Genomic DNA, 26,199 nt, shown 5'->3' with positions numbered 1-26,199 from the left:
AGAAAAGAAGAATGAGCACAAAATAGAGATTTCCCTTTTATACATATTGCAAGTTCTCCATAAAACATTCATCTGAAATAAATTAAAAAGTCTTCTTGCCACTGCCTCCAAACATAAAAAGGGGCCTGTACCTGGGCCCCTGCCTAGGCCATTCACGGCCCTGATTGTCCATGGAATAAAGTTAAGGATTGAGGGGCCCAGATCCTGAGATGGGAGGGCCAGATCCCTCCTCTGAAGTTTCCAACAAGAAAGGCGAGGTCACAGCATGGGCCTGGGAGATGGCAGCCAACTCCTTGAGAAACTCAGGGAAAATGACTGCACAGTAGACAGCATTCTTGACTCGCAGAGCCTCACCTTGGCGCTCAGGGGCACCTCCCCGGGGAGGAAGAATAGGAGTTGAAGTCCCAGGGGAGTTGCCACCTAGGCCATGTCCTGCTCCATCTCTCCCCGGCTGATGTACCAGCTGTGCCGCCGGTCGGGTCCTGGTAGGGCTGTGTGTGTGCCTCAGAAGCAGCTCCCCCAAGGATGGCCTCCGGCTCTTCACTGGGGAGAAACAGGGTATCATAAAGGTGCGAGTATCTGGAAAAACCTACTCTGGGACATTTCCCTAGCCCCTAGATTAATGAACTTCTCTTCGTACCATTTCCTGTCCCATCCCTCCAGATGACTCCAAGGATGAAAACAGAGAAAAGCTCTTTCTCACTCTTAATACCCAAACGCTGCCTGTCTTGACTTCTTTGTTCTATTCTGCCTACCCACACCCGATCAGCTATCATCCATAACCTTTTCAACAACCCAAGCTTTCACGCTTCATTCCCAGTAAAGATCTCTTCCTTCTCTATGACACCACTCTGAGGCACTCTCTTTTAACTGCTTTTCTAATCACTATTCTACCATCACCAATCTACTTCTCCTAGATCCACAACATAACCTTACTTCATGCTTCCCATCACCCTACTAGTCACCCACCTACCACCTAACCACTACACACCCGAGTAACCCCTGAAATACTCAGCTCTTCCACACCCACAGGGACTACATACGCAATCACTTTATCATTTCTAATCTGTTCTCCTGTACCATCACTGCACTTTCTACCAGGCCCCCTCCTATATTCACCAATGCTACCCCACCATTACAGCCAATTTCTTATCTGCTGAAATTCAAATGAGATATTTCAAATAACCTCTTTCTCCTCTAACTTTATGCCTGGATACCTAGCCCTAGATGCATCGTTCTAAATCTGTTTGGGCCTAGGTCCTATTCCTTTCCAATTATCTACCTCTAATATTGACTAGAGAAATGCAAGACATCTGTTAAAGATGGCATAAAGATCCCTTTGTGATCAAGCTCAACCTCTTCTCAAAACGCTCTACACTGCAATTTATCTGTTATTCCTGGAACCTTCCAGGCTCTTTTCATTCATTTATAGTTTCTCCTACCTTAGTTCTGCTATCCCCATTATTTTCATCATTTAGTTTTAGTTTCATAATCTCCACCTAGCTAAGAAACCACTTCTGACTTCTCCACTGACCTCCGATTTTATTATCTTTATCACTATATTTCAATATTGACTTGTTTACATGTCTTCTATCCAATAACAAACCTCTGGGCTTAAGGGCATGGACTGTGCCTTATATGTCTTTACCCCTGGGTATGCTATCATGAACATAGTACCAGGCCTGCGGAAGCAAGAAATGCTCATACTATACCACAAAGAAATCATGTTAGAAACTTCAGCTATGTCTTCACAGGTAATAATAATCCTCCTAGTATTCTTGTCTCAATCCATATACTTTTCTCCTTAAGTTCCCATATTCCCTCTACTCTTACTCCCAGAATATTATTCTACCTCCTACTTTGATTAGCAAATAAAAGATGACTCCAACCTTCTAACCTCCCCTTGCATGCATCACAACTCTACTGATACAAATTATTTCTCTGCGTTCTCCTTTGACTCAAAGGAGGAGGAAAAACAACCGTTTCCTAGCCAGAAGTAATCCTTTCCTAAGGCACGGAATACAGCTACTTCCACCACCTGTAGACCCTTGCTCCATCTCGGTAATGACATTCTCCTCACTCTCTAGACTGTCATCTCTATGAAAGTGGAGAGCACATTTTAGACCTTGCTCCTGGTACCAAAGATAATGCTGGATGCATATGAACAGCCTCGGGATAAAAGATCTAGATTTAAAACTTCATGTTTTTCCCTCTTTCTAAAAAGTCCATAATCACTACCAAATTCTGCCAAAGCTTCCCTTCCATTTCCAACTTACCAAAGTCTTCCTTTCCATATTCTATTCTACTTCAAATCTACAGCTTATGTCTGTGTTACGAAAGAAGTATCCTGACTAAATATCCTGACTATACTTTCTGACACTGTCTCCTCTTGGCTCTAATGCAACCAGCACATGAATTAACATACTTCAAGTCACTAGCATATCTAAGAATCTCCAATTTCTCACTGCCCAAAAGACCACAGCTTCTCCCTCATCCATCTTCTGCTCTTGACAATCTGCTATTCCAGCCAAATCCTGTCAGCCTTACTAACAAGTATTCTACCAACTTCTAAAGACCTTGCTTTAAATAGTACATGCTCTCTTCTCAACAAAAAGTCTTTTGTTGAGACTTCTGCCTACCCATTTCTCAAGGTCCATGACAAATGTCATCTCCTTTATCAAATTACAACATTGTCTCAACCTGGAGATCACAAGGTCCCTGCCTCTGTCACCAACTCCAAAGCAGTTTTTGCTGATACTGCTGATTAAGATATTAGTAGACAGAAATATGCTTTCTCTTCTGACCTAGAAATCTGAGGAGAAACATCAAGATTCAATTCTCTGCAACTCCCCAATTCCCACGTAAGCCTTTATCCTTAATAAAAGATAATTCAAAATTAAATTACAGGATCAGAGAGATAGTACAACAGGTAAGGCACTTGCCTTACATGTGGTAGACTTAGGTTCAATTCCCAGCACCACATATGAGCCCCTGAACCCTCCAGGAATGATTATTGAATGTAGAGCCAAAAGTAAACCCTAAGCACAGTGACTTGTGGCCCAGGAACAAAATACATACAAAATAAGAATAGTCTGGTTAAGCTATCTTAGGGAATGTAGGCAAAGAAGCGACTAGGCAGGCCTCACCTAGGGGATCAGAGCGGCGGAGAGCAGGTCCTGCTGCTGGACCTTCTGCCCAATCCAACTTGCCACGGGCAATGAGGTACTTCTTGGCTTTGGATAACAGTGCTGGGAAGTCCTCCTGGGACGCTGCAAAGCTCTCAATCTTATTCTTCACAGAGCCAAGCACCTACAAAACACAACTTCATGACATTTCTGAGTGGCTCTCAACTGTCACAGCTCTCCCTAGACCCACTAAGCATGTTGCCAGCCACCCCCAGGGTCACTCCAACTGCGGGCCTGGCCCACCATGGAGACTGGACGCACCCATGCATGCATGCATCGCACACCTGCAGCAGGGACTTGACACTGGGCTGGAAGACCATGTTGGTGTTGAGCAGGAAAGAGCGGAGCAGGGGCTGGGGGTGACAGGCCAGCTGGGCCACCAGCCCCGTCAGCAGGAAGTTGACATAGACGGAGTTCTGCAGCATGTTCTCGAGTTTGGCAAAGAGCACAGCCATGAAGGGGCCTGAGGGGATGGGGTAGGCACAAGGATACAAGGCCTGAACACAATGCACATCACACGCATTCCTCCCCACAACAAAAGACCCCACACTAGATGAAATTACTTGTCTATCAGTCTCTAAAAATCCCAAGAATACCAATTCTGGAGAAGATAACACAGCAAACAGCACATGAACCTAGAAGAGTCCAGATGCCAGCTTTACACACATTCAAGCCAAAGAGCCAGATCGTAGTTTCTAGAGTCAGACTAGGCTTCCAAATTTAACTTTACTAATTAAGTTATTGGATAAATCAAAATTCACAAAATCAGTTACCTAGAATAATCAAATATACTCACCTCACAAGGCTATTAAGAGGATCAAAAAGATATCGATATAAAACATTTAGCCTTAGGATCTAGCAACATGAAACTGTTCAATAACTGTAAGCTACATAACATTCTTTAAGTACAACAGAAGAACAAGCAGCAATATGACTGGACCAAAACATTTATAATAAATAAATAAATAAATAAATAAATAAAATAAGGTTACACATAGAACAAAGGGAAATAGACTTGGGCCAGAAAGCAAGCAAGGAAAGAGTACTGTAGCAAAGGCAGTAAAGGGGAGTATGGGTCATTTGGGGGTTAGTAGTTTTAATTGTCAAATTAAATTCTTCATTACCTCAGAATGAAAAGATAGAATCTATAAAGAAAATAACAATTCAAGGCCAGAAATAAATTATTTTTCAGGTGAGATTCTTTGGCAAGGAGGAGGATAACAAGAGGAACTAGAATGCTTTGCAGGAAGAACTGTCCTCAACCAAAAACTCTAGAACCACACACTGTCTGATCAAGGATTTGTGGAGGAGAGTGTGCTGAAGGATTGCAAATTAAGACAAGAATGGTAAGAGGCAGTGAATCCTAAAAAAGATCCTAGAATATTTCCTACCCTGGATGCACATGACTAGATAGCTAAACAGCACTAGTTTGACTCTAAAATAAAACACAAAACAAAATTTCCTCTCATTTCCTACAAACCTATTTACAACAGAAAAATCCAGAAACTTGTGAGTTTATGAAGAAAAGAAGACAGAACCATCAGTGAATACAGTACTGAGCAGTAAAGGATAACGGAAAAGCTAAAGAAATACAGATTATTTCTGTCTTGTGCAAAAAGAAATGCTAAAACTCCAGAGCAGAAGTCCTAATTCTGTGCATACAAGATAGCAGCAAAACCTAAAATTTATTAAGATATGAATTATTCAAGCATCACTACTTGACTATAAACAGCTGAAAGATAGATGGGCGGGTTATCTTGGTGAACTTTCAAACCTTCAATGCATCAAAGAGATGATATTCCAATAAAGAGCTAAAACTTCCTGAGTTCTCAAAATGTACCTGAATCATTAAGTGATTTACATGTTGAATGACATAGATCAAATGCTAAGTCAAAGCATATTGATCAAAGGAATGCTAAGTCAAAGTATATTTAATACAAGGGCTACAGTCTTAGCTTTTGCCACTGTACTAATCTCCAGAGGAAATATGCGTTTTGTTTTGTTCTGGCTGGGAAAGAAAGGGACAACCATGATGCAAGTCAGTATTTGTGTAAGAAGTCCATATCTGAACTAAAGTCTGTTGGGAGCTGATATGAGAACAGGCTCTTCAATAAAAACAAAGAAGAGTTGTATAATTGAAACCCAAGCACAAAACTTGTAAATCTACAATTGTACCTCATGGTGTCTCACTAATAAAAATTAAGGGAAAAAAAAAAAGAATGACCCCAGATGCTCAGAAGAAGTAAAACTCTAGGGGCACCCTGGTGAGCCCAAAGAATTCAGCTTAGGGAAGTCCTGTCATTTGGTCTCAAAAGGTACTTAGTTCTACCTGCTTCATCCTTACTACTACTAATCATAAATCTTGTGTGTGTGTGTGTGTGTGTGTGTGTGTGTGTGTGTGCTTTGTTCCACCAAATATTAAACAGGATCTCACTTGTGAGCGGCTAAGCCACATCCTCCATACATGGTTAGGCATGCATGCATACATACATACATACATACATACATTTATAGCCCCTACTCATAAATCCTTAAAAAACTATTAACTAGGTAGTCACAGCAATCAACAAGATATAAGAAGTGAAATGGAGGAAACTTGAAATCTAATCCTTTTCTGAGAAGACCATTAGAGCAGGAGCCAGGCCTAAGTAAAGGAAGAACATCCATCAGAAGAGCTGATCCCAGGCCACAGAGAGTTGACAGACAACCTAACACCCAGACAAACATATCAATGGGAACAACCTGGAACAGCATGGTTTATAGATGTTTCTCATACAGGACAGCAAGTTTGTCACTCATACTGTTCAGATATATTGCTGTGATTTACCAAGAAACAACCAAATATATATACACACATGCCAATAACAAATCCCAGAAAAATGGTCAGACTAGGGAAGAGGAACATGCACGCAGGACACATGTACAGAGCTCAGAAGTCAATACCCAAACCATCACAAGCATGAAAGATGTGAAAGACAGACAGGCACAAGTTATAGCATGGAATGGATCTGAAAGGGAGACCCAAGCAAAATGGATGAGCTAAGCAAGTACACAAAAACAACATAGCCAAGAAGTCTCTGAAATCGCAGAAACACATGTTGACAACATGCAGAATACACAAAGGAAAAGACCTAGGCTAAGTAGCTTACCAGTAAAGGGCTGGCTTGGCAGTTGGTTGAGAGTCCTCAATGGGCTGCTGAGGAAGGGGGCTGGGGGCTCAGGGGGAGAGGTGAAGCTCTCGAAGGCCTCCTCCTCCTCAAGAGGTAGTGGAGGCTCTAGGGGGAGCTCTGAGCCAGCCCCGCCATTGCTCAATGCCACCTCCAGCTCCCGGAGCTCCTGTCCAAAGCTCTCTAGTCCCGCCATGCCCTCAGAGATGCCCTCTAGCAGTTCCCCAGCAACCTCCAGTGGCACCCGCCGAACCTTCTTGGTCCCCTCAAGCCATGGTCCTGATACTCCATTAAGCTGAGGAGGGGGTAAGTGGCTGGAGCCCTCCCCTGCAACCCCAACCAGCCCCCCACTCCCCAGATCTTCCTCCTCTCCTTCTCCCACATTGTCTCTTTCCCCCTCAGGCAGTAGGCTGCGTTTCTTAGTCCGGAAGCCAACAGGACTGGGCTCAGGAGGGGGTCGCTCGCCATCATAGGGGGCAGACCAGGTTCGGCAGGCTCGGACACAGCGGTCCACACCACAGCGTGCCTCACGCAGATACTCCAGGTAATTGTCTTCCAGCTCACCAGGCTCCTCTGCAGGGCTGGGGCGTCGGCCAGGGCTGGAGGCTGGAGATCCAGCAAGCCCTGGTGAGCGAGGGGCTGCGGCTGGAGACTCAGAGCCACTCAAGCTCGGTTGTCGCAAGAAGAGGGCCAGGCGGGATGGTGTGGACGGTCGGGGTACTGTCACCACAGAAGAAGAATCAACAGTTGGGCTGCCAGGGCCTGCAAACAGTTAAAAACAGGAAATCAAAAAGATAGGGGTCCCAGAGGAGGAATAAGAAACTAAAGGTGACTAAAGGTAAAAGGTAAAGGCCCTCCTGTTGATCGTCGATTTGCTCGAGCGGGCCCAGTAACGTCTCCATTGGAGACTTTGTTGTTACTGTGTCTGGCATATCGAATACATCACGGGGAGCTTGCCAGGCCCTGCCGTGCAGGCGAGATACTCTCGGTAGCTTGCCGGGCTCTCCGAGAGGGGCGGAGGAATCGAACTCGGGTCGGCCATGTTGGCCGCTTGTAAGGCGAACGCCCTACCCGCTGTGCTATTGCTCCAGCCCAAAGGTGACTAAGAGAAATCAATCAAGAGGCAGCAACACAACTTTAGAGAACTAATTATTCATTTTTCAAACTGTTTTCCCTTGTCACCTCCCTCACACCCCCCTCCCCCACCTAAACACAATACCCCAACACCAAAGAAATAATGAAAGTGAAGAATGTTTGGACAAAAGTCAAAAGGAGAGACAACTCTGTTCAGAAATTAAATTTCTTTGTGGAGTTAAAGATTTACTTTTATGGTCACCTTCCTCCCCTCACCCTAGCCCCACCTTCCTGCTATACTCCCCCAGAACCCAGGTCATACCCGTGGTGTCCTCCCTTCTCCCTTCCTCTCTGCTAGGCCCACCTCGTGCCCAAGAAGCATGCTCTGGATGGGGTGGGCTGGGGGCACGGTGCCGACAACAGCGTGGGATTAGGGAGAGAAATTTGTCAGCTGCTCGTCCATATAGGTCCACATCACGCACTGCTGGCTTCTGGCTTAGCATCACATGATTACATGGGACAAGATACCTGGAAAAGACAGAAGAAAGGGAACAGTAGGTCAGGAAGGTGGGTGAGAGATCAGGAAGGAAGCTGAAAGTATTTGAAACTATAAGGTCACAAGTTCCAGGAGGGAACACATGAGCAACCTTCATACAACCAAAGAACCCCCAGCAATGTACAAGGCCCTGAGGGCCCTGATGGTCAGGATCAAGCTGTCCTTTGGCTCTGCCCCCATAGGTACCTGAGAACCAGCTGCAGCAGAACATCCTCACAGCTGAGGTTCAGTAAGGTCCTGAAGAGACTCAAAGAAACCATGCAGAGCTGGGGGAAAGGAGAAGGAAGAAATAGAGGGAGTCACTGTTAAGTTTTCTATGCTCAGGATCAAGCTATCCTTTAGCTCTGCACCCACTGGAACCTGAGAACTAGCTGCAAAAGACAAATGGGAACTCCCCCAGCTCGGGGCCCAAACCACTACTCCTAGAGGGATACTGTACATAGGACCTAATATACAAGTCATTCGAGTATTAAGTAAATGATCACATTATCTTTGCAAGCAAGACTTCACCATGCATGCGGACCACAGAAAGGACCCTGTGTCAGGTCTATGTATCTCCTCTAGACCATGTGCATGTCAGCAGACTGCTGGCTGTAAAATACCTATCTCCAGAGAGCCCTGTCTCCTCTTAAGCAATACTTAAATGGAATGAGTACATGAGAAAAGAGGCCCTAGGAAATACTGGGAAATTAGTGAATGACTAACAAAAGGCAAGAGCAACATAGCTTAAGTGAATGTCTGTCAGCAGGAACTGCAGCAGCACAATAAGTGAACAAGAAGAAACCAGAGGGGACCTTAAAGAATCCCAGCTGGGAAGTGGGAAGTCTGAGTCACCTCTCCAATACTAGTATATCTCTCTCTTAGAAGGCAAAATAAATAAAAGCTCAAGGGCAGCTGACAGGAAAAGGAAATCTAGGTGGGTCCAGAAACCTTTTGTTTTAGAAAAGAACAGTTGTCTCCAGAGGGGCTAAGGGAACAGAGATATGCAAACTCCCCTTCTGAATCCCCATATCTATAATTCTCTTATGACAAACACATCAGATACTTCCAAATTCCCTGAATACAACTATTGGGCCTTAGTTTAAACTTGGTCTAACAGGGTCTAGGTGCATATCATTTGCTAAATAACTATGACAAAATTAAAAGCCAACCATAGTGAAAAAAAAAAGATGAGATAGTAATTCACATTCTGGACAGAATTAAGGTCCAGAGGGGTTACCCTAAATTACCGTTTTAACTGTAATGATGATATTAAGACTCACTGGAAGGTTGTGTGGTAGGTACAAAAATCACCCGCCAAAGATGTCCAGGTCCCAATCTCCAAACCTGTAAATATTTCACCTTACATGGCAGAAGAGAATTTATAGATACAATTAAGGTTATAGAATGAACATGGGGATATTAGCCTAGATTATTCAAGTGAATTCTCAAAAGTAGATTCTTTTCCAGATGGATCAAAAAAAAAGATTTGAAGGACAAAGATGCTCAATAGATCACCAATAGTTTTGAAGATGGAACATGACGGTCACAAGCCAAGGAATTTGGTTGGTCTCTAGAAACTGACAATAGTTCTCTGCTAATAGGCAAGATAATGTGAATCTCAGTTCTATAACTATAATGAATTTAATTATGTCAACCACCCAAGTGAGCAAGGAAATGAAACTTCTCCTAGGGACTTTAGAAAGAAATGCACAGTGTAGCTAACATTTTGAATTTAATTGTGAAATCTATGTCATACATATGCCTACAGAACTGTAAAATAAAAACACCATTTTGTTTTAAACCACTACTCTTCTGGTAATCTGTCACAACAATATGAAACATAGAATCAGGCAGTAAACTGGCTACAAGATTCACATTAAGACACAAAAACAAGGTTACAATATTACAAAGTCAAGTGACAAAATCAAGAATAATAGGATGAAACAATGGAAAGGAAAATAGCTCTGTTTAACCTCAGCATCCTGAAATCAGAAGAGATTCAATACATCTAAGAATCAAGAATGGAAAGGAGAAAAAAATACCACCAAAATATAAAAGGCACCTGATGTCAGAGAACAAAATGAGAGACTAATGGAAATAAATTCTAAAGACTTAAAACAATGAAGAAGAATCAAAAAAATGTCACAATGTCAGTCACACTAGTCTTTCATTTCCCCAAATACATTGTTTTTGCCCTTTCGATGTCCTTTGCATGCTTCTCCCATGCCTCAAATGTTCCCCTGGTTGTTCTTTAGGCTCTCCCATAACCCTTAAGACTCAGTTCAGTGTTACCTACACAGACAAGTTTTATGAATCCTCTTGTTTTCTAAGCCCCCTGTTTAATTTTGTATAACAAAGACCACACTTTTCAAATATTTAATTCATGTGTCTGCTTGCTACCTTTAAGGAAGCTCTAGAAAATCATCTGTGTCTTCTATGCTTACGATTACCAGTAAACAGTATGGTATAAGAGTTGTCGTTTAATAAAATGCTTAGAAGGAATGTAAGTAGGTAAAAAAGTAGATGGGCTCCACAAATTTTAGCAATTCAAATGCAGCAAATCCAAAGGGAATAAAGATAAGCAGAACAGTAATCTCTGGCAAGTATCAAAGCAACACGAAACGTACAGAGCCAATCTCAAATAAGCCATAGCAGGCCACAGAGTTACATGGACAGCTGAAACAAAACTTAAATCAATGCTACATTACAAGTTCAGCACAACAGCAAAACTTTAAGTCATGATGAACATCCAAAGTCATCCAAAAAAGGTACTGTGTGATATACTGCACAAGGAACCTATTATTGGACCACTTCATTAATACATACTGAGTAATGTTATTTAAAAGTAGAACAGCTGAAAATCTGTACCCAAAATGGTTAAATTTTCATGCGAACAAGTAAACACCAAGGTGCCTGTCATAAAAGAAGGATGAAGAATGAGAGGAAAAATTGGGGACACTGGTGGAGGGATTGGTGTTGGGACACTGTATGCCTGAAACTCAATCATGAGTAATTTTATAAATTACTGTGCCTCAATTAAAAAATAAATAACATTTGTAAGTCTACAACTGTATCTCATGGTGTTTCACTAAAATAAAAACTAAAATAAATAAAATAAATACCACCTAATTTTGAAGTGATTACTGAAGACAAAGGAGGGCAGGAACACCCTCTCAGACAAAGGTCAGAGAAAAGATGGCTCACCCAGGTAAGCCAGGACAGAGGTAGGGGCCATACCCGGGAGTTGCTGCCAATACGTGCAACAAGGGTGTCAAGGATGGTGTGGGTGTCATGCCGATGTAACAACAGGAATCGCAGGAAAGTACGGAGCAAGGCAGGCTCAGAGATGCTCCGTAGAAAAAGTTCCAGATATGCAGTACTGGCAATCATCTCCTCCACAGAGGTCTATATAAAAGAAAGGAGAAGTATGAAAATTTAGGAGTTCTCCTGAACATATATCAAACCATTTGTCCTGAATTTTAAGGAGGAACCAGGAAAAGATAGAAAAGATAGAAGGGAGCACCAACCAGTCCATTGCCTTCCACTGTTCTGGCCTTGAGGTTACCACCACTCAAGCTTAGCGTTCTGATCTACCTCATCACACATGACACTCACCTTGTGCAGGGCAGGACCCATGACAGGCACCAGGAATCCATTATGAATATAATCCACCAGCTGCTTCTGCACCAGCGGATGGGCCACCTAAAGAGGTATAAGAGAGAAAGGAGGATTGTGAGGAAATCTACTAGAGGGAAAGGAATATAATAGTCCAAGTAGAAACCCTATGCCCAAAATGGCAGAAGAGGAAAACTTGGCCAAATGTAACCTCTCCTCCCCCATCTTCCCAGAATGATCAAGGACCAGACCTGGAAACCCCAATCCCACCTGAATGACTGCATTGCAGAACTCAAGGGAACTCATGAAGAGTGCAAGGGCTGGCACTCCCAGCCAGTCCTCCCGTCGTAGACAGTGCCAATCATCCCCTGGAACCTCAATCTTTCGAGGCAGTGAGGAGTACAGGGCACTCAGCCCTGTGGCCAGCACCTAAGGGGCCATCGCCAACAATAGGTTACCAAAGGCATAGAGGAATTTTAAAATTAATAAAAATAAATAAAAACATTAAAAATGACCTAGCATTTAACCTAGCATTTTTATGGCAAGAGGAGGAAGAACTATTACCAGAGCTGGTCTTTCATTACCCAAAGTGTCAGGAAATCGCTTAGGAACACTCCCATAAAGACTTTCAATTGTTGCCCAGTTAATCCCATGTTTCAACCCTACCCTACTCCACATACTACTTTCAAAATGAGGGGGCCGCTTCCTGGTACACAACCTTCCACATCTCCATATTAGGATCCTCAGTAGATACTACTGAGTGTCCAAACCATACCCATGTCTCTCCCATAACCACCCACCCCGCATCCCAGGAGGTGCTAACCGGGCAGAAGTAAGAGTGATCTGCGATGTAGCGGCCCACAGTGGGGCTCCCAGCTGACAGTGCCATGAGCAGGAGTAGAGCATCTCGGGCCTGCTGACCCAGGGTGCCCTCTCGATGGACAAAGGGGACAAGGCGAGAAAAAAGGAGAAGACGAGGGGCAGCTCCAGGTTCTGGTGGCGGCTGCAGGAAGAACTCGAGTAATGAAGGTTCCCGGGCCAGACACACACACAGCTGGCTGAGAAGTAGCACCAGGCCTTCATCCAGTGCTGGGCTACTGGGCACCGGGCGGCCACAGGCATCCAGCAAGGTCAGCAGAGCTTCACGAACTGGACCATGCCGCAACAGTGGCTGGCGCGCTTCACTCACTAGTATCTCAAACAGTTTCAGTTGCTCAGCACGCCGTTCCTCGACCCCATCCCCAAGCTCATCCCACTGAAGCTGCCACGTTAACACTCGAGTTAGCAGATCCTCACGTAGAGCAAATTCCAGCAGGGGCCCAGGGGCTGGGTTCACCGAGGAGACAGCGCGGTCCTCTGCCAGCAATGTTAACATCTGGTAAGTGTGGTTGCGAACAGCACTGAGATCATCCGCTGCCCGAGGGCCTTGTCGCTCCAGGATCCGTACCACCTGGGGACACGAGATGGAACACAAAAGGAATCTTACATGTATGACAGGAGAACACTATTTAGAAAGCCTGGAACAGTCACTAGTTTAGGTCCCTTGGCATACAGCTTCTTACCTGGGACCAGTGATTCTTAAAGACCATGAGGCATGTCTCAGGGTCAGCCATGACAGGGGCCTGCGGACTGGTCCCTTGAGGGGCACGGGGCCCCTGTCCCCTGGAGGCCAGTCTGCTCAGCCAGTTCATCCTCTCCATGAGGCAGGCTGGGCAAGGCCAGCAGCCAGACCACCACACTTGGAGAATCCACCAGCTGGAGGCCTTCTCCACTTCTGTCTCCAACCTGCTTCATCCGGTCTGTAGCCAGTAGCTAGCCATGGAACAAGAAGATAGAATAGGCTAGAGTGATGAGCCCAGAGGCCACTGCACAGTCCAGACTTTCAGATCTAATTTGGAGAGAGAGAAGAGATTAACAGAGAGAGAAAGGATTAACAGTCTGTGTTCTCCAAGAGGAAGAATTTAAAACCACCACTCCACTGAAAATTCAGCACTCAATATAAACTCAATTATATCTAACACAAAACTCATTTCTACCATCAAACCTGTTACTCCCCCAGCCTCTTTTAATACATGATACTTACATTCACAAGCCAAACTTCAGCTGTATCTTTTTACTTTCAATGTTCAATTCATCAATAAACTTTATCATTGCCATTCTTAAAACAGGTCTATTACTACAATAGCTTCCAATTTGTCTTTATGCTTTCAGTCTTCCCTGCGAGTCATTCAAGGCAACCAATGTACCATTTTTTAACCCATGGACATATGCAAACATCAATGCTTTTCTATTAAATGCCCTTCAATTATTTCCTATCACACTAATAATAATCCAAATCACTCAGTTTAACCCCGTATAATCGAATCAACTATAACCTCTTACCATCCTTCTCATACTTCTTTCATATAAGCCTTCTTAAATACGTACTACTTCCTCTTCCTACAACACTCTTCTTGTCTTTTATTTCTTCCATCCACTCAGTCCTTTTTAAAATATCATCTAAATAGCACATCTACCCATTTTTAATCTTTAATTTCCTAATCCTACTTTCTTACCATTTTCCATTATGTGAAATTATTTGCTTATTTATTTGTTCACTTTCACCACCAAATGTAAGCAAGGGCAGAGTTTATTTATCTAATCTGTTACTCTGTTCCCAGTATTCAGAGCAATACCGAGAGACTCAGTTGCTAATGTATGAACATAAGAGAATAATTATAAACTGTTCAATCAGGATCCCCAGTTCTGAACATTTTTTTTAAGTAAAAACAGTTTTTATTTAGAAATTTTGAGGAAGGGGAAAGAGAAAGTGAGAGAGAGAGTATGCACTCAAGAGAGAAGACGAGCTTCTCCAAAGGCAGAGAGATCCTGGCTGAATACTCTTAAGAGGTGGTAATCCAAACATAATGAAAGAGCAGTTTTCATCTTAGCATGGGACACATGGACAGAACTCCCATAGACATCCAATATTCACCTAGGGGAGGGGATGGGACATGACATGACACCCTCAATGGGAAGGGAAAAGTACCAAAATAGCTGCTGGCATACGCTGTGGCTAACAATTTCTTCTTCATTACAACTACCACCCCCTCATCAGTATTGTCTCTGGCCAAGTGTGAAAAACTGAGGAAAGGTGTGGTTCAGTTGTTCTTCCTCTTTCACACACAACAAGGACTAAAGGATTCCTTTTTGCCCTTGGGTCATATTAACCATTGACCCCTTTCACCCAGATATTCTCTCTCACCATTACAAACTCGCAGCTAAAGATAAATAGAAACTATGCTTATAGAAAATCGGCAGAATAGGAGACAATTTTATAAAATCTTAAAAAGACTCAGTAGGCTCAGGGATTACATAATATACATGGACACTAAAAAAGTATTGGACACAGTATGAAATAAACAGTGAAAATAAGAAGATGGGTACAAAGTACTGGGTGAGTGAAAACTTAAGTAAAAATTTTAATAAATAAATAGGTATTTACAAAAATGTCACAGGGCATTTAAGAAAGCAACTTATATAGGAGTCTCAAAGGCAGTTCCAGAAAAGAGGAGAGCAGAGGTCTTCCTATTAAAAACAGGATGTGGCTCCCAAATGGCCCTGATCCCAGAGACACACAAAAAAAATCTCAAAACCCAGCAGCTTCTGGCAGAAATGCCTCTGGACTGTGAACTAAGCTATGGACCCGTGCCACCCGGGAGAGGAACGGTGTTTGTCCCTTCCCCTTTTCCTCCTCAGCGGCAGCATGGTGACCGCCATCTTTCAGAGCCTATCGGACAGAGAAGTACGGGCTTACAGTGACAGAGCACATGGGGCCTCTCAAGATGGGGGGGGGGGGGCGGAACTGGCCCTTGCCCCCACCCAGATCAGACCCCAAGTTGCCGCCCACGAAGGACTCCTCCATTCCCGAAAGGCCATGATCCCAGAGACACACAAACCAATCTCAGAACCCAGCAGCTTCTGGCAGAAATGCCTCTGGACTTAATTACTAAAATACCAGAAATCCAAAATCACAACAGTGACCCCGCAACATCATATGCTCTTCATTATCAGCAATAGAAAACAAATTAATCTACGAATGTCTTTTCGGCAAGTCTGGTAGTTGGAGGAAATTCCAAATAATAATAGCTGGTCTTCTGTCAAAAAATTGAATATAATCAAAGTAAAGAGAATAAAATGAAAATCATCTGCCACATAGGCAGGGGGAGGGGTGGGAAGGGAGTTATACTGGGGTTCTTGGTGGGGGAGCATGTGCACTGGTGAAGGGATGGGTATTTGATCATTGTATGACCGAGACTTAAACCTGAAAGCTTTATAACTGTTCTCACAGTGATCCAATAAAAAAAATTAAATTAAAATTAAATTAAAATTAAATTAAATTAAAATAAATAAAAATAAATAAGATGTGCGGGAGAGAGAGTCAAGTGTACAACACCATGCTGGCTATACTTGTGCATACCCTAAATTCAACTTCAAGTAAATACTACCAGGTTCCACTTCACTTTATACTGCTATCTGACAGACCATTAAAGGCAAATCTAATCTTGTCTTTCCTTGTGTGCAAACCTCCTTTATTTCCAGTGTCAATGTTTTTGGTTCTTTTAAATAGGAGTGAATCCTAGTGGTATTCAGGGAAGAGGGAGGTTAGGAAGGGTTTAGGGTTCCTTCCAGCTATGCTCGACCAACATAAATATGGCACTGTAAAAAACACATGTCAAATATGAAGAAAAGTTACAAACGCAGTGTCTTGGTCACAAATTAGACTATTAATTTGAAGGGCAAATACAGATGATGATACCAATGTCACTGAATATCACGTTAAGGAGTGGATTTTATCTATTGACACCCTAGAGACAAAGGATATTTATAAGCAATAAAAAGGCGAGGTTAGATTTGCCTTTAAAAATACATCCCTAGAAAAAAAAATACATCGGTAGGAGATGGAGAAATAATACAGAGGTGAAGAAACATGCCTCAGAGGCCCCCATGGCACCACCGGGTATGGTTAGGAACCCCTCCCCAGCACAGCACCACTGGGTCCAAGCAGTAATGCAAACCAGGCCTTCATATTGTACCTCCAGCCAACTGGGCTACAGAATTTCCAGGAGAGAAGGTCCTCAGGTCTCACTCAAAATGGCTGGAGCAAACAATTTACAAGCAGAATGTCAGGATTTTTTATCACCAATACTGTTCTGAACATTACTGGAAGTAACCCAACCAACAAGCTGCAAATAGTACCAGAGCAGTCAGGTGTGACCCCCCAAAGAGTTAACACTAAAAGAATAGGGCCGGATGGGGCTGGAGCGATAGCACAGCAGGTAGGGCATTTGCCTTGCACGCGGCAGACCCAGGTTCGATTCCCAGCATCCCATATGGTCCCCTGAGCACTGCCAGGAGTAACTCCTGAGTGCAGAGCCAGGAGTAACCCTTGTGCATTGCCAGGTGTGACCCAAAAAGCAAAAAAAAAAAAAAAAAGAACAGGGCCGGAGCAATAGCACAACAGGTAGGGCATTTGCCTTGCACACAGCTGAACCAGGTTCAATCCCCAGCATCCCATATGGTCCCCTGAGCACTGCCAGAAGTTAATTCCTGAGTGCAAAGCCAGGAGTAACCCCTGAGCACTGCTGGGTGTGACTCAAAAAGGAAAAAAAAAAAAAACAATAAAAGAATATGCTAGCAATATAGAGTAAGCTAGAAAGCAGTGGAAATTTTATAAGATACATGTTTCAATAATCTACTTTTTTTTAAGAATGGCAGAAATTATGATGGTAAGAGCAGATTTTAAGTGACAAACATTAAAATCGTCTGAGTCTATGCCATGTGATACTAAAATTATTAATACTTGTGATATCTCTGCCAATTACATCAAGCTTTAACAAAAGGAACCATATTATTTATTCTTCCTTGAAATTCCAGGGCCAACATAGTGCCTGGCATTCAAAAATGCTTGTGGAACTGAATACTGAATTAAAAACCATTATGACAACAAAAATATATTTTAGATTTACTATGTACCAGACACTATTCGAAGCACTAATTGCAGTAACTCATTCAAATCTCTTAAAGAATCTGCAATAACTATTATCATCATTTTTACACAAGAAGAAACCAAAGTCCAGAAAAAATTAAACTGCTAAAGCTAGCGGAAAGACCAAGATGCAAACTTATACAATGTACTTTTATATTTAATGGCAAAGTAGAAACAAAAACAAATGCAAATGAAGGATGGATAAAAGAAGACCCTAATATGATATATAGGAGTCCATAAAGGATAACACCATTAAGAAACTAAAAACCCACAAGAAAGGTTTGTGTTTTAGAAAGAGAATGAATACAGTTTGGGACTCTGAAACATAAAAGGATATCTGTGATGTCCACAAAGCAAGTAGAAATACCATTCTTGAGCTCAAAAGTAAATTTAGGACAAGAAATATAAGTCCAGGAGTATAGTATAAATATCAAACTTTGTTATAGCTAAATAGGTGTCAAACAAAGGTGGTAAATAAAGCTAAGGAAATAGAAATAATCATGGAAGCCACGAGATTTATAAAGGAACCCAAGTGGCATCGTGGAGAAAACAGAAAAGCAAAGGAGAAAGTATCTTTAAAGGAAACAATGAAGAGTGAAAAATGGAAAAAATACTGTGAACAACTTAAAAAAATAAAATTAAATTTAAAAAGAAAAATGGAAAAATAAATTTAAAAAAACTATAATCTAGAAATCTAGGAAAGCTTCAGGAAAGTGAATATTGTCCAGAGTATAGCTGACAGTGATTAAGTAACAACATGCAAAGTTAAACTACCTTCAGCTTCTAGAACTCAATTCCAAAAATTAAGACCTAGGGCCAGAGCAAAAGTACAGTACATAAGGCATTTGCCTTGTACACGGCCAACCCAGGTTTAATCCCTGGCATCCCATATGATCCTCTAAGTCCACCTGGGGTGACTCCTGAGTACAGCGACAGAAGCCTTAGGCACTGCCAGGGATTGGCCCCAAAACAATAAAAAAAAAAAAAGATTAACAGATTTTCTACCTGTACTCCACCTGGAGGTCCACTTCCACTCCAGTGGTTGACCAACAAATTGCACTACTCAGAAAACTGCACTGAGCAGACCTTCAGGGCTTTTCCTCACCACCACCACCACCCTGGTACAACTCTTTCCAAAAACCCTGAAGAATCATACTGGAAATCAATGTTTCAGAATCAAAAAACTAAACTAAAACCTGTTCACATACATTTAAAAAAAAATTAGTTTAATGCTGTCTGAGTCTCCCACACCCTGTTAACCTGCAAATTTCAAAACAAGAGAATGGAATCACTACCTTAATATTCTGCTCTTTAGCCTAGAGAATAATAGGGGAAGTGGGGGAGAGAAGAAGTAAAAGAAGACCACTCTTCTCATAGTTACCTTCAGGCTTAGCCACAGGGGAAAAAAAGGGAAAGGAACTGATCTTTCAGACCCACAAATGGCTGAGGACCAGCACTCACCTTAGGACAGGAAATACAGCCTCCTCATTACAGGTCCACTCCACAAAGATTTCTAACAGGAAGGGCTCAGTCTCACTTAAGAACCTTTGCCCTGGGAGAGGCAATAACAAGGCGGGAGCCGGGGGAAGGAATACAACTGTAACTACTACAGCAGGCAGGAAGAGGATCAAAATGGCCTCCCAAGAATAGGTCAGTAAAGTGCTGAGGCTCTTCTCTCCCTACAATGGCTCTTCCTAGCTAGAAGAATGATCACTAACATAAGAGGTATGGTTGGGATGTTATTCTAAATACCCAAAAGCAGAAGACCTGATTAAAACCTGATTAGCATAAAGAGAAACCTCACAGGAGTCTACCAATCTAGAGCTCAGTTTACACACATCCTCTGGGCTTTTCTATCCCACGGACCTATGTGTATAAGACAAATGGGATATCAGTTTATAATCTCAATTTATCCCCTTTCCTTTCCCCAGTACTACCTACCTCTGCTTCTTACAAGGAATCTCCTCACTTAACACTGGCATTGTAATTTACAATGCAAACCTCTAGCACAAGATGAATTCCCTTTACAATAGTGTGTCCCCATGTCACACATGGTTATCTCTACCCCTGTGGAGTGACAATGACAAAGATGTCAAAGAATAGGCCAGTTTGAACTAGATCTGAAAGGATGAGAAAGTTCACTGGGCAGAGAAGAAAAGGCATTCCTAGTACAGGAATCTGCTACCACAAAGATTTCAAGGCTCAAAAAAGTAACATGTCTGTTAGGGAACTATGAACAATTTATTCAAGCTAGAACAACTAGAACAAAGAGTTAGAGAATAGCAGGAGACCAGGCTGGAGAGGTGAGTTGAGGACAAACAATGCCACATTAAGGAGTCTGGATATAGTCTGACAGAACACAAAGAGCCAAAAGTTTTTTAGGCAAAGGAATTTCGTGATCAGATTTGTATTTTCAGGAAAATCATTCTAGGAATGGACTAGGAAAAAAGCCAGTTTGAAAGCAGAAACTGGCCGGGAATAAAAGAAAAGTCCAGATGCAAGATGAGGAAGATGTAAATGTAAAACTTAAAGTGGAGATGTAGCAGGGATGATGATGAGATAACAGGAAAATGTTAAAAAGTTTAGTTAACTGAGCAAAGTAGGGGGTGAAACTCAAGGGGAAAAAATGGAGGATAACACTGAAGTCCTTTCCTGGACTGATACAGTATATGGCACAAGGGAAGGACTGTGCATAAGTTCTACTTCGGATATGTTGATTTAAAGAGAACTGTGAAGACAAAGTAGATTCCCAACTACATATGATTAGAACATAAGAACAGACAGATACTAGAGAAGGAATCATCTTATTATTTTTTTCACATTCTCTCACTGTCACTGTCCTCTCATTGTTCATCGAATTGCTCGAGCGGGCCCAGTAATGTCTCCACTGGAGATTTTGTTGTTACTGTGTTTGGCATATCGAATACATCACAGGTAGCTTGCCAGGCTCTGCTGTGCAGGCGAGATACTCTCGGTAGCTTGCTGGCTCTCTGAGAGGGGCGGAGGAATCGAACTCAGGGCGGCCATATTGCCTGCGTGCAAGGCAAACGCCCTACCGCTGTGCTATTGCTCCAGCCCCACATTCTCTCATTAAGTTGAAATGATCTTTACTAGCATCTCTTTCTCAACCAGACTGAAAAATCCTGGAGATCTAATAAAACCATGTGTTAATTATCTAATTAATTCATAAAAGGAGCATGGTAAGAGCAGACTATAAAATGAACAAAAGATGATTGAATGAATACATAAGTGAATCTGTTCTCCCAGCACTTAACTGTCACACCCTAAAAGCACCTCTGTATGTTTCACCATTTTTGTTTTATCTTGAGATTTACCACACAGCTATATGCCAAACCCAAAATTCTTATGCACTACCATTCAACAGAGTTCAGTACAACAATTAAGTTTATCAAAACCAGTGCTTTCTTCAGATTAAAGAACTTGGACAGTTCTAAAGAAACCTTGATATCTGTTTCTAGATAGGTAACTTGACTAATCCTATCACTGCTACAAAGTGATCCTACTTCTATGTCACTGCAAAAATACTAAACAGAACTTTCCTTGCTTTGTCATCAGTCTTATTTCTTAATTGCTTTTTGGGTCACACCTGGAGATGCACAGGGGATACTCCTGGTTCATGCACTCAGGAATAACTCCTCGCAGTGCTCGGGGGGCCATATGGGATGCTGGGAATCAAACTTGGGTCAGCCACGTGCAAGGCAAACACCCTTACCTGCTGTGCTATCACTCCAGCCCCAAGTCTCATTTATTTTGAAAGCAGCACTACAAATTATTAAAAAATGCATTTTCAGTATGCCCTCCGCAACAAATCATAAAATACACATGCTACCAGTATAATGTTCTCCATGCTATCACAACCCTTCGTATACATTGTATCTTTTAGACATCACCTTCATTCTCTGTTTAAAATCTTCTCTAAGTTACTCAGGCATAGAAAAACAAATTTTGGGTTTAACTTCACAGCATTATCACTATGTGACCTCTAACTTTTGAACAACTCATCTAAATAAAAATTCCTCCCATGCCTGTGACAAAGGTACCTATGTAAATCCAGTAAAAATGTGATTCATATGTAAAGTTCAAATGCTATTCAGGTATCATAGGTTATACAGATTTAGTCACTGTCACTGTCCTCCCGTTGTTCTTCGATTTGCTCAAGCGAGCCCAGTAACATCTCTATTGCGAGACTTGTTGTTACTGTGTCTGGCATATTGAATATGTCACGGATAGCTTGCCAGGCCATGTGGATGAGATACTATCGGTAGCTTGCTAGGCTCTCCGAGAGGGGCAGAGGAATAGAACCCAGCTTGGCCGGACCGGCCGCGTGCAAGGCAAATGCCATACCGCTGTGCTATCGCTCCGCCCTAGATTTAGTATATGAACATTTCCTCACTTGTGTTTCCCAAAGTGGGCAGTACTGTCCTTATCAGAGGAGGGGGACAAAGGATTGGAAAAGATGGAGGTGGGGGGTGGGGGGTAATGAGGGGATGCCTGTAGAATCCTAGGGTACAACCATGTGTCGATGTTTGTTCGCTTCAAGAAGGTAGACTTTTTTGGAGGGATGGGGGCAGAATAATTTTCTTTGCTGAAAAAAAAAAAGGTGGCAGATCAAATAACTTTGGGAATTTCTGCTCAAAATAAGCACATTAAATTTCTGAATTTCATGAACCAGTCAGAAAAAATGGGGGAAGAGCACGGAGTGGGGCAGGGAACCCCAGATATGCTCAGGAAATGGGGGAGAGGGCTTGCAGAGACTCTGTCATCCAACCTGGATCACACATTCATGCAAGGGTTAAGGATGTGAAACTGCTCAGGCTCTGCAGTATCAGGGATCATCAGCCATTCAGGGGGTGGCTCAAAGGCTTCCAGCTACACTCTATGATGCTCGGGGGACAACGTGGTACTAAGGTTCAAATTGGGGCCCATCACATGCAAGACAAGTACCTTGATTACTGTGCTCTTTTCAATTACAGAAATTATTTTTTAACATTTAAAAATGGTTGTTACTCATTTTAACAAATAACAGTTTTATTAAACCCACAATCAAGGGGGTTGCAGAGATAGAATTGCTAAGGTGTTTGCTTCGCATGCAGCTTGATCCCTGGCCCCCCAGATGATCTCCTGAGCCCACCAAGAGTGATCTCTGTACACAGAGACAGAAGTAAACCCTAAGCACAGTTGGATGTGGCCCAAAACCAAATCAATAAACCCACCATCTATTGTTACCATCTCAATGAGAATAGTTTAATACCAAAGAATAGCAACAATAATCTTTCATCGTGGAAAACTCATGTTACATATGTTGTCTTTTTCTTTTACCTTGGATGAATTAAAAACTCCACAGCTGGTGCCATCCTTGGCCCATTCTAGGAATCAGTTTCTAGACCATACTATTAGTATGTGCAGGCTTTAGTGTTCTGACCACCTAAGCCAACTGCAAGCAGCATGAAAACCTGTTTGATCCACAAAAAGAAGCAATGAAAACATACCATAAGACAGAATCTTTAGTTCTGAAGCTAAGATTTCAGAACAGGTAGGGACACTGTATTACCACTAATTCAGTGGGTAGTTTGAATAAGAAGGCCTAACTGCTCCTGAGGATGAGGAAGACCTAGATCCGAGGCAGACCAGCAGGTGGAGAGGAAAACTCGTGATGGGACGGGTCAAGATCACAGAATGTTAACTCAGCTTCCTCCTGTGGGATAGCAGGCAGATGCGGACCAGTAAATTAGAAATAATGGGAACCCAGTCGCAGGTGATGGAAGGAGGGCCAAATTGCTATAACAGGAAACTTTTCAGGGCAGTCAAATTATTCAGTCTCTTGAAAATGGTGCCTGCTTTGAGACATAAGCATGTCAAAACTCACCAAACACCCTTGTTAACTATGAGCAGTTTATTGTACACAAATTTACCTCAATTGTTGTCGGTTTTAACTTGACATAAGAAAACTAGGGCAAAGTTCAGTCCGGGAGCCTAGATAAACTGCTGACAGTAACTCGTGATGTGACTTCCAAGATAGCAAGAATGACCAAGGGCAAGTGGTCGGTCCAATAAGGTGACACCTACCACCCCCACCTCTCCGCCTGGATGCAGGACGGCAGCACGTTTCCAGCTGCCCAGATAAGAAAAGCACGACAGTTGGGGGAGAACCACCACCACCACCACCACCCCACCCCCCCCACTCCTCCACCCCACCCCCGGTGCACCCTCTGCAAGTCTGCAGTCCTGAGGAAGGCCATAGGATAAATGGGGTTCCCGGGGTCATCCTGTGCAAGACTAAACCCAAGAAAAGATTCTCAGGTCGCCCGCGACGCCTTCGGTGTTTTGTCTTATTTTGGTCCCCCAAAGTACCATCTGGTCCTCAGGCGCACAGGAGACAAGTTCGCAACACTTGCACCCCAACTGTCCTAAGGGCGAACACAGCGCAGCACTATCCACAGGAGGCGGCTGCAGAACCGACCTCTGCCTCCTGCCCAAGCCTCAGTGACTCCCTTCCTTCCCCGCGGCTGCCTGCCCTCAACTCCCTCAGCAAATCCACAGCCGCCGGTACGCCTTCGCCCCAGACTCTGCCCCTCTCTCTCCCAGCGCAGGCCTCTCCCTGCTCACTCGGGTCCCAGAGGTGCCCCGCGTCCCTGCGCTCCAGAGCCCCAGCACTCCTAAACCGGGTCCCCGGGTCCCTTCCACTCAGCACCTCCGGAAGCACCCGAGGCCCGCATGCAAGCAGCGCCTGACCCGTGCACGACCCTCTCGGCTTCACCTTGCTCGCCCACCTTAGACACCCCGCCGGCCCCTCACCACATGCCAGCCCCCTCAACCTTTCCCCCTCACAACCCCGGCCGTCGGCCACCCCGGTGCCGTCACTCCCCAGCCCGTCAGCCCGTCAGCCGCTCACAGCCTCTCTGGGCCCTCCGGCCCGTACGTACTGTTCACTCAGAGAACCCCGACCCTGACCAGGCCCGTGCGCCACGGCGGTGCTAGGTGAGTTCAGGCCGCCGCCATCGCTCCTCGGGCGCACCAGCCGCGCCCCGCCCCGCGCCACACGCAACCCGCGCCCCCGCGCCCCTCACGTAACCGCCCAGCGACGCACGACTGAGCAGTGGCGTGCCAGCTCATTGGCTGAGCCCGACCAAAACCTGAGCGTCGATGCTCGTTTCCTAGCAACGGCAGAACGCAGGGGCGGGGCCGCCGGTGGCATTCCAAGCGGGGAGACCCGCCTCTCCTCCGGCCCCGCCCCTCCGCCGCGCAAGCCCCGCCCCCTCAGGACGACTCCGGCGTGTCATAGGGGCAGACCTCTAGGGAGGAGGGGGCCGGCGGGGAGGAGGCCGAGCCTGGGGAGGGAAGGTCGAACCAGAGGGCAGAAGGCGGGCCCGAAGGCGGGACGCGACTTAAAGGGGCAGCGCCACATGGAGGGCGGAGCTTGAGAGCGAACTGCGCCCGAAAGGCCCGCCCGGAAGGGAGAGGGCGGGGTTGCGGCTTCGGAGTGGCGCTCGCCGAGGAGCCGCAGGCGTGGACGGGGCGGAGTTAACGCGCTCGGGCTGCTCTGAGGGGAGGAGTGAGCAGGTGGACCGAACCTTGTAAAAGTGCGCAACTCGGGGAAGGACTATTTGACTGATTGGCCCCTGCTTGCGATCTTGATCTGTCTGCGCATCTGATTTTTCTTGTATTTGAGGTGACATTTTTATTTGAGGTGACATAAAAGATGTCTAAATAGGAAATGAACACTTTGCTCGTTTTTTTTTGACGAGGTGACATAGGCTACGGCACTGCTTTTTTAAAATTATTATTATTGTATAGGTTCAGATTTCTGTGAATATACGTTAAATATAATGTAAATATAACCTCTGGATTTCCTATAAGGTGTTTGGGTTTGGTTTTGGTTTTGGTTTTCTTTTTCCATATCTGTGTTTGTTCTGATTACTACATGGGTAACAAACCATCCCAAACTTGGAGGTTTAAAGCAATGATTATTTTATTGTGATCACGAATTCTGCAAAGTCTAACACTGCAGAAATGGCATTTTTTCATTTCATTTCATCATCCTGTTAATCGTCGATTGCCTCGAGCAGGCCCCAGTAACGTCTCTTTCATCCTAGCCCTGAGATTATATTCACGGCTCTTTAGGAGAATGAGACCCATCATTGTTACTGGTATTTGGCATATTTGGTAGGCCACGGGGAGTTTGCCAGACTCTGCCCTGTGGGCAGGCTACATTCGATAGCCTGCAAGTTTGTCCAAAGTAGGAATGAGATAATAAGATGTCGCGCGGCCGCGAATCTCCTCCAAGGGACTCCGGGAAGGAACACCCAGGCGCGGGGGCAGAGACTGCACTGCTCTCGTCCGGGATCTGGATTTTATAGTCTCTGAGTCTTGGCCGCTGATGGGATTACACGGCGCCAGGGGGCCAGGTGGTGGGTGTGACCCCCGCCTACTGGAATTTGGAGGAGCTGGGTGGAAGATGCTCGACTCCAATTCGAGTAGGCGTGGAGGTCTCGGCCCCGGAACCCGCGTGGCTGTGTCCCTCTGCCAGTACCTTCATGTGTGCGGAGAGTGGTCTCAGCATGGTGGTGGCTG

General features: G+C 44.1%; 1 protein-coding gene across 4 annotated transcripts; it reads right to left on the bottom strand.

Moving 5' to 3' along the window:
- Positions 1 to 23: 23 nt before the first annotated feature.
- FHIP1B (FHF complex subunit HOOK interacting protein 1B) lies at positions 24 to 24,667 on the bottom strand. Of its 4 annotated transcripts, none has more exons than XM_056116027.1 (12): positions 24,552 to 24,667; positions 13,142 to 13,467; positions 12,403 to 13,029; positions 11,850 to 12,008; positions 11,580 to 11,666; positions 11,169 to 11,369; positions 8,169 to 8,248; positions 7,749 to 7,954; positions 6,335 to 7,114; positions 3,470 to 3,648; positions 3,147 to 3,309; positions 24 to 543 (listed from the first exon to the last, which is right to left on the bottom strand). In XM_056116027.1, the coding sequence occupies exons 2-12, from the start codon at positions 13,277 to 13,279 to the stop codon at positions 182 to 184; spliced, it is 2,982 nt and encodes a 993-aa protein (XP_055972002.1). In that variant the 5' UTR covers positions 13,280 to 13,467; positions 24,552 to 24,667; the 3' UTR covers positions 24 to 181. The 4 variants fall into 4 exon arrangements, with proteins under 4 accessions (XP_055972002.1, XP_055972004.1, XP_055972003.1 ...); XM_056116029.1 differs by having other exon boundaries at positions 7,791 to 7,954; XM_056116028.1 differs by having other exon boundaries at positions 11,202 to 11,369.
- Positions 24,668 to 26,199: the final 1,532 nt, after the last annotated feature.

This window comes from Sorex fumeus, unplaced genomic scaffold (genome assembly GCF_029834395.1).
Source record: "Sorex fumeus unplaced genomic scaffold, SorFum_2.1 ptg000030l, whole genome shotgun sequence".
NCBI lineage: Eukaryota > Metazoa > Chordata > Mammalia > Eulipotyphla > Soricidae > Sorex > Sorex fumeus.
Note: the sequence above shows the minus strand (reverse complement) of the source record. Positions and strands in the feature narration are given on the sequence as shown.

What these genes read in the sequence shown, in the direction of transcription:
- FHIP1B (XM_056116027.1), bottom strand. Translation starts at nt 13,279, where the DNA reads ATGGAGAGGATGAACTGGCTGAGCAGACTGGCCTCCAGGGGACAGGGG. An exon ending in CTCTGTCCTGGCTTACCTGG is followed by an intron (nt 8,249 to 11,168) that starts GTGAGCCATCTT and finishes CCTTTCCCCCAG; the next exon opens with CTCTGCATGGTTTCTTTGAG. An exon ending in GAGAAGGGAGGACACCACGG is followed by an intron (nt 7,115 to 7,748) that starts GTATGACCTGGG and finishes AACTGTTTGCAG; the next exon opens with GCCCTGGCAGCCCAACTGTT.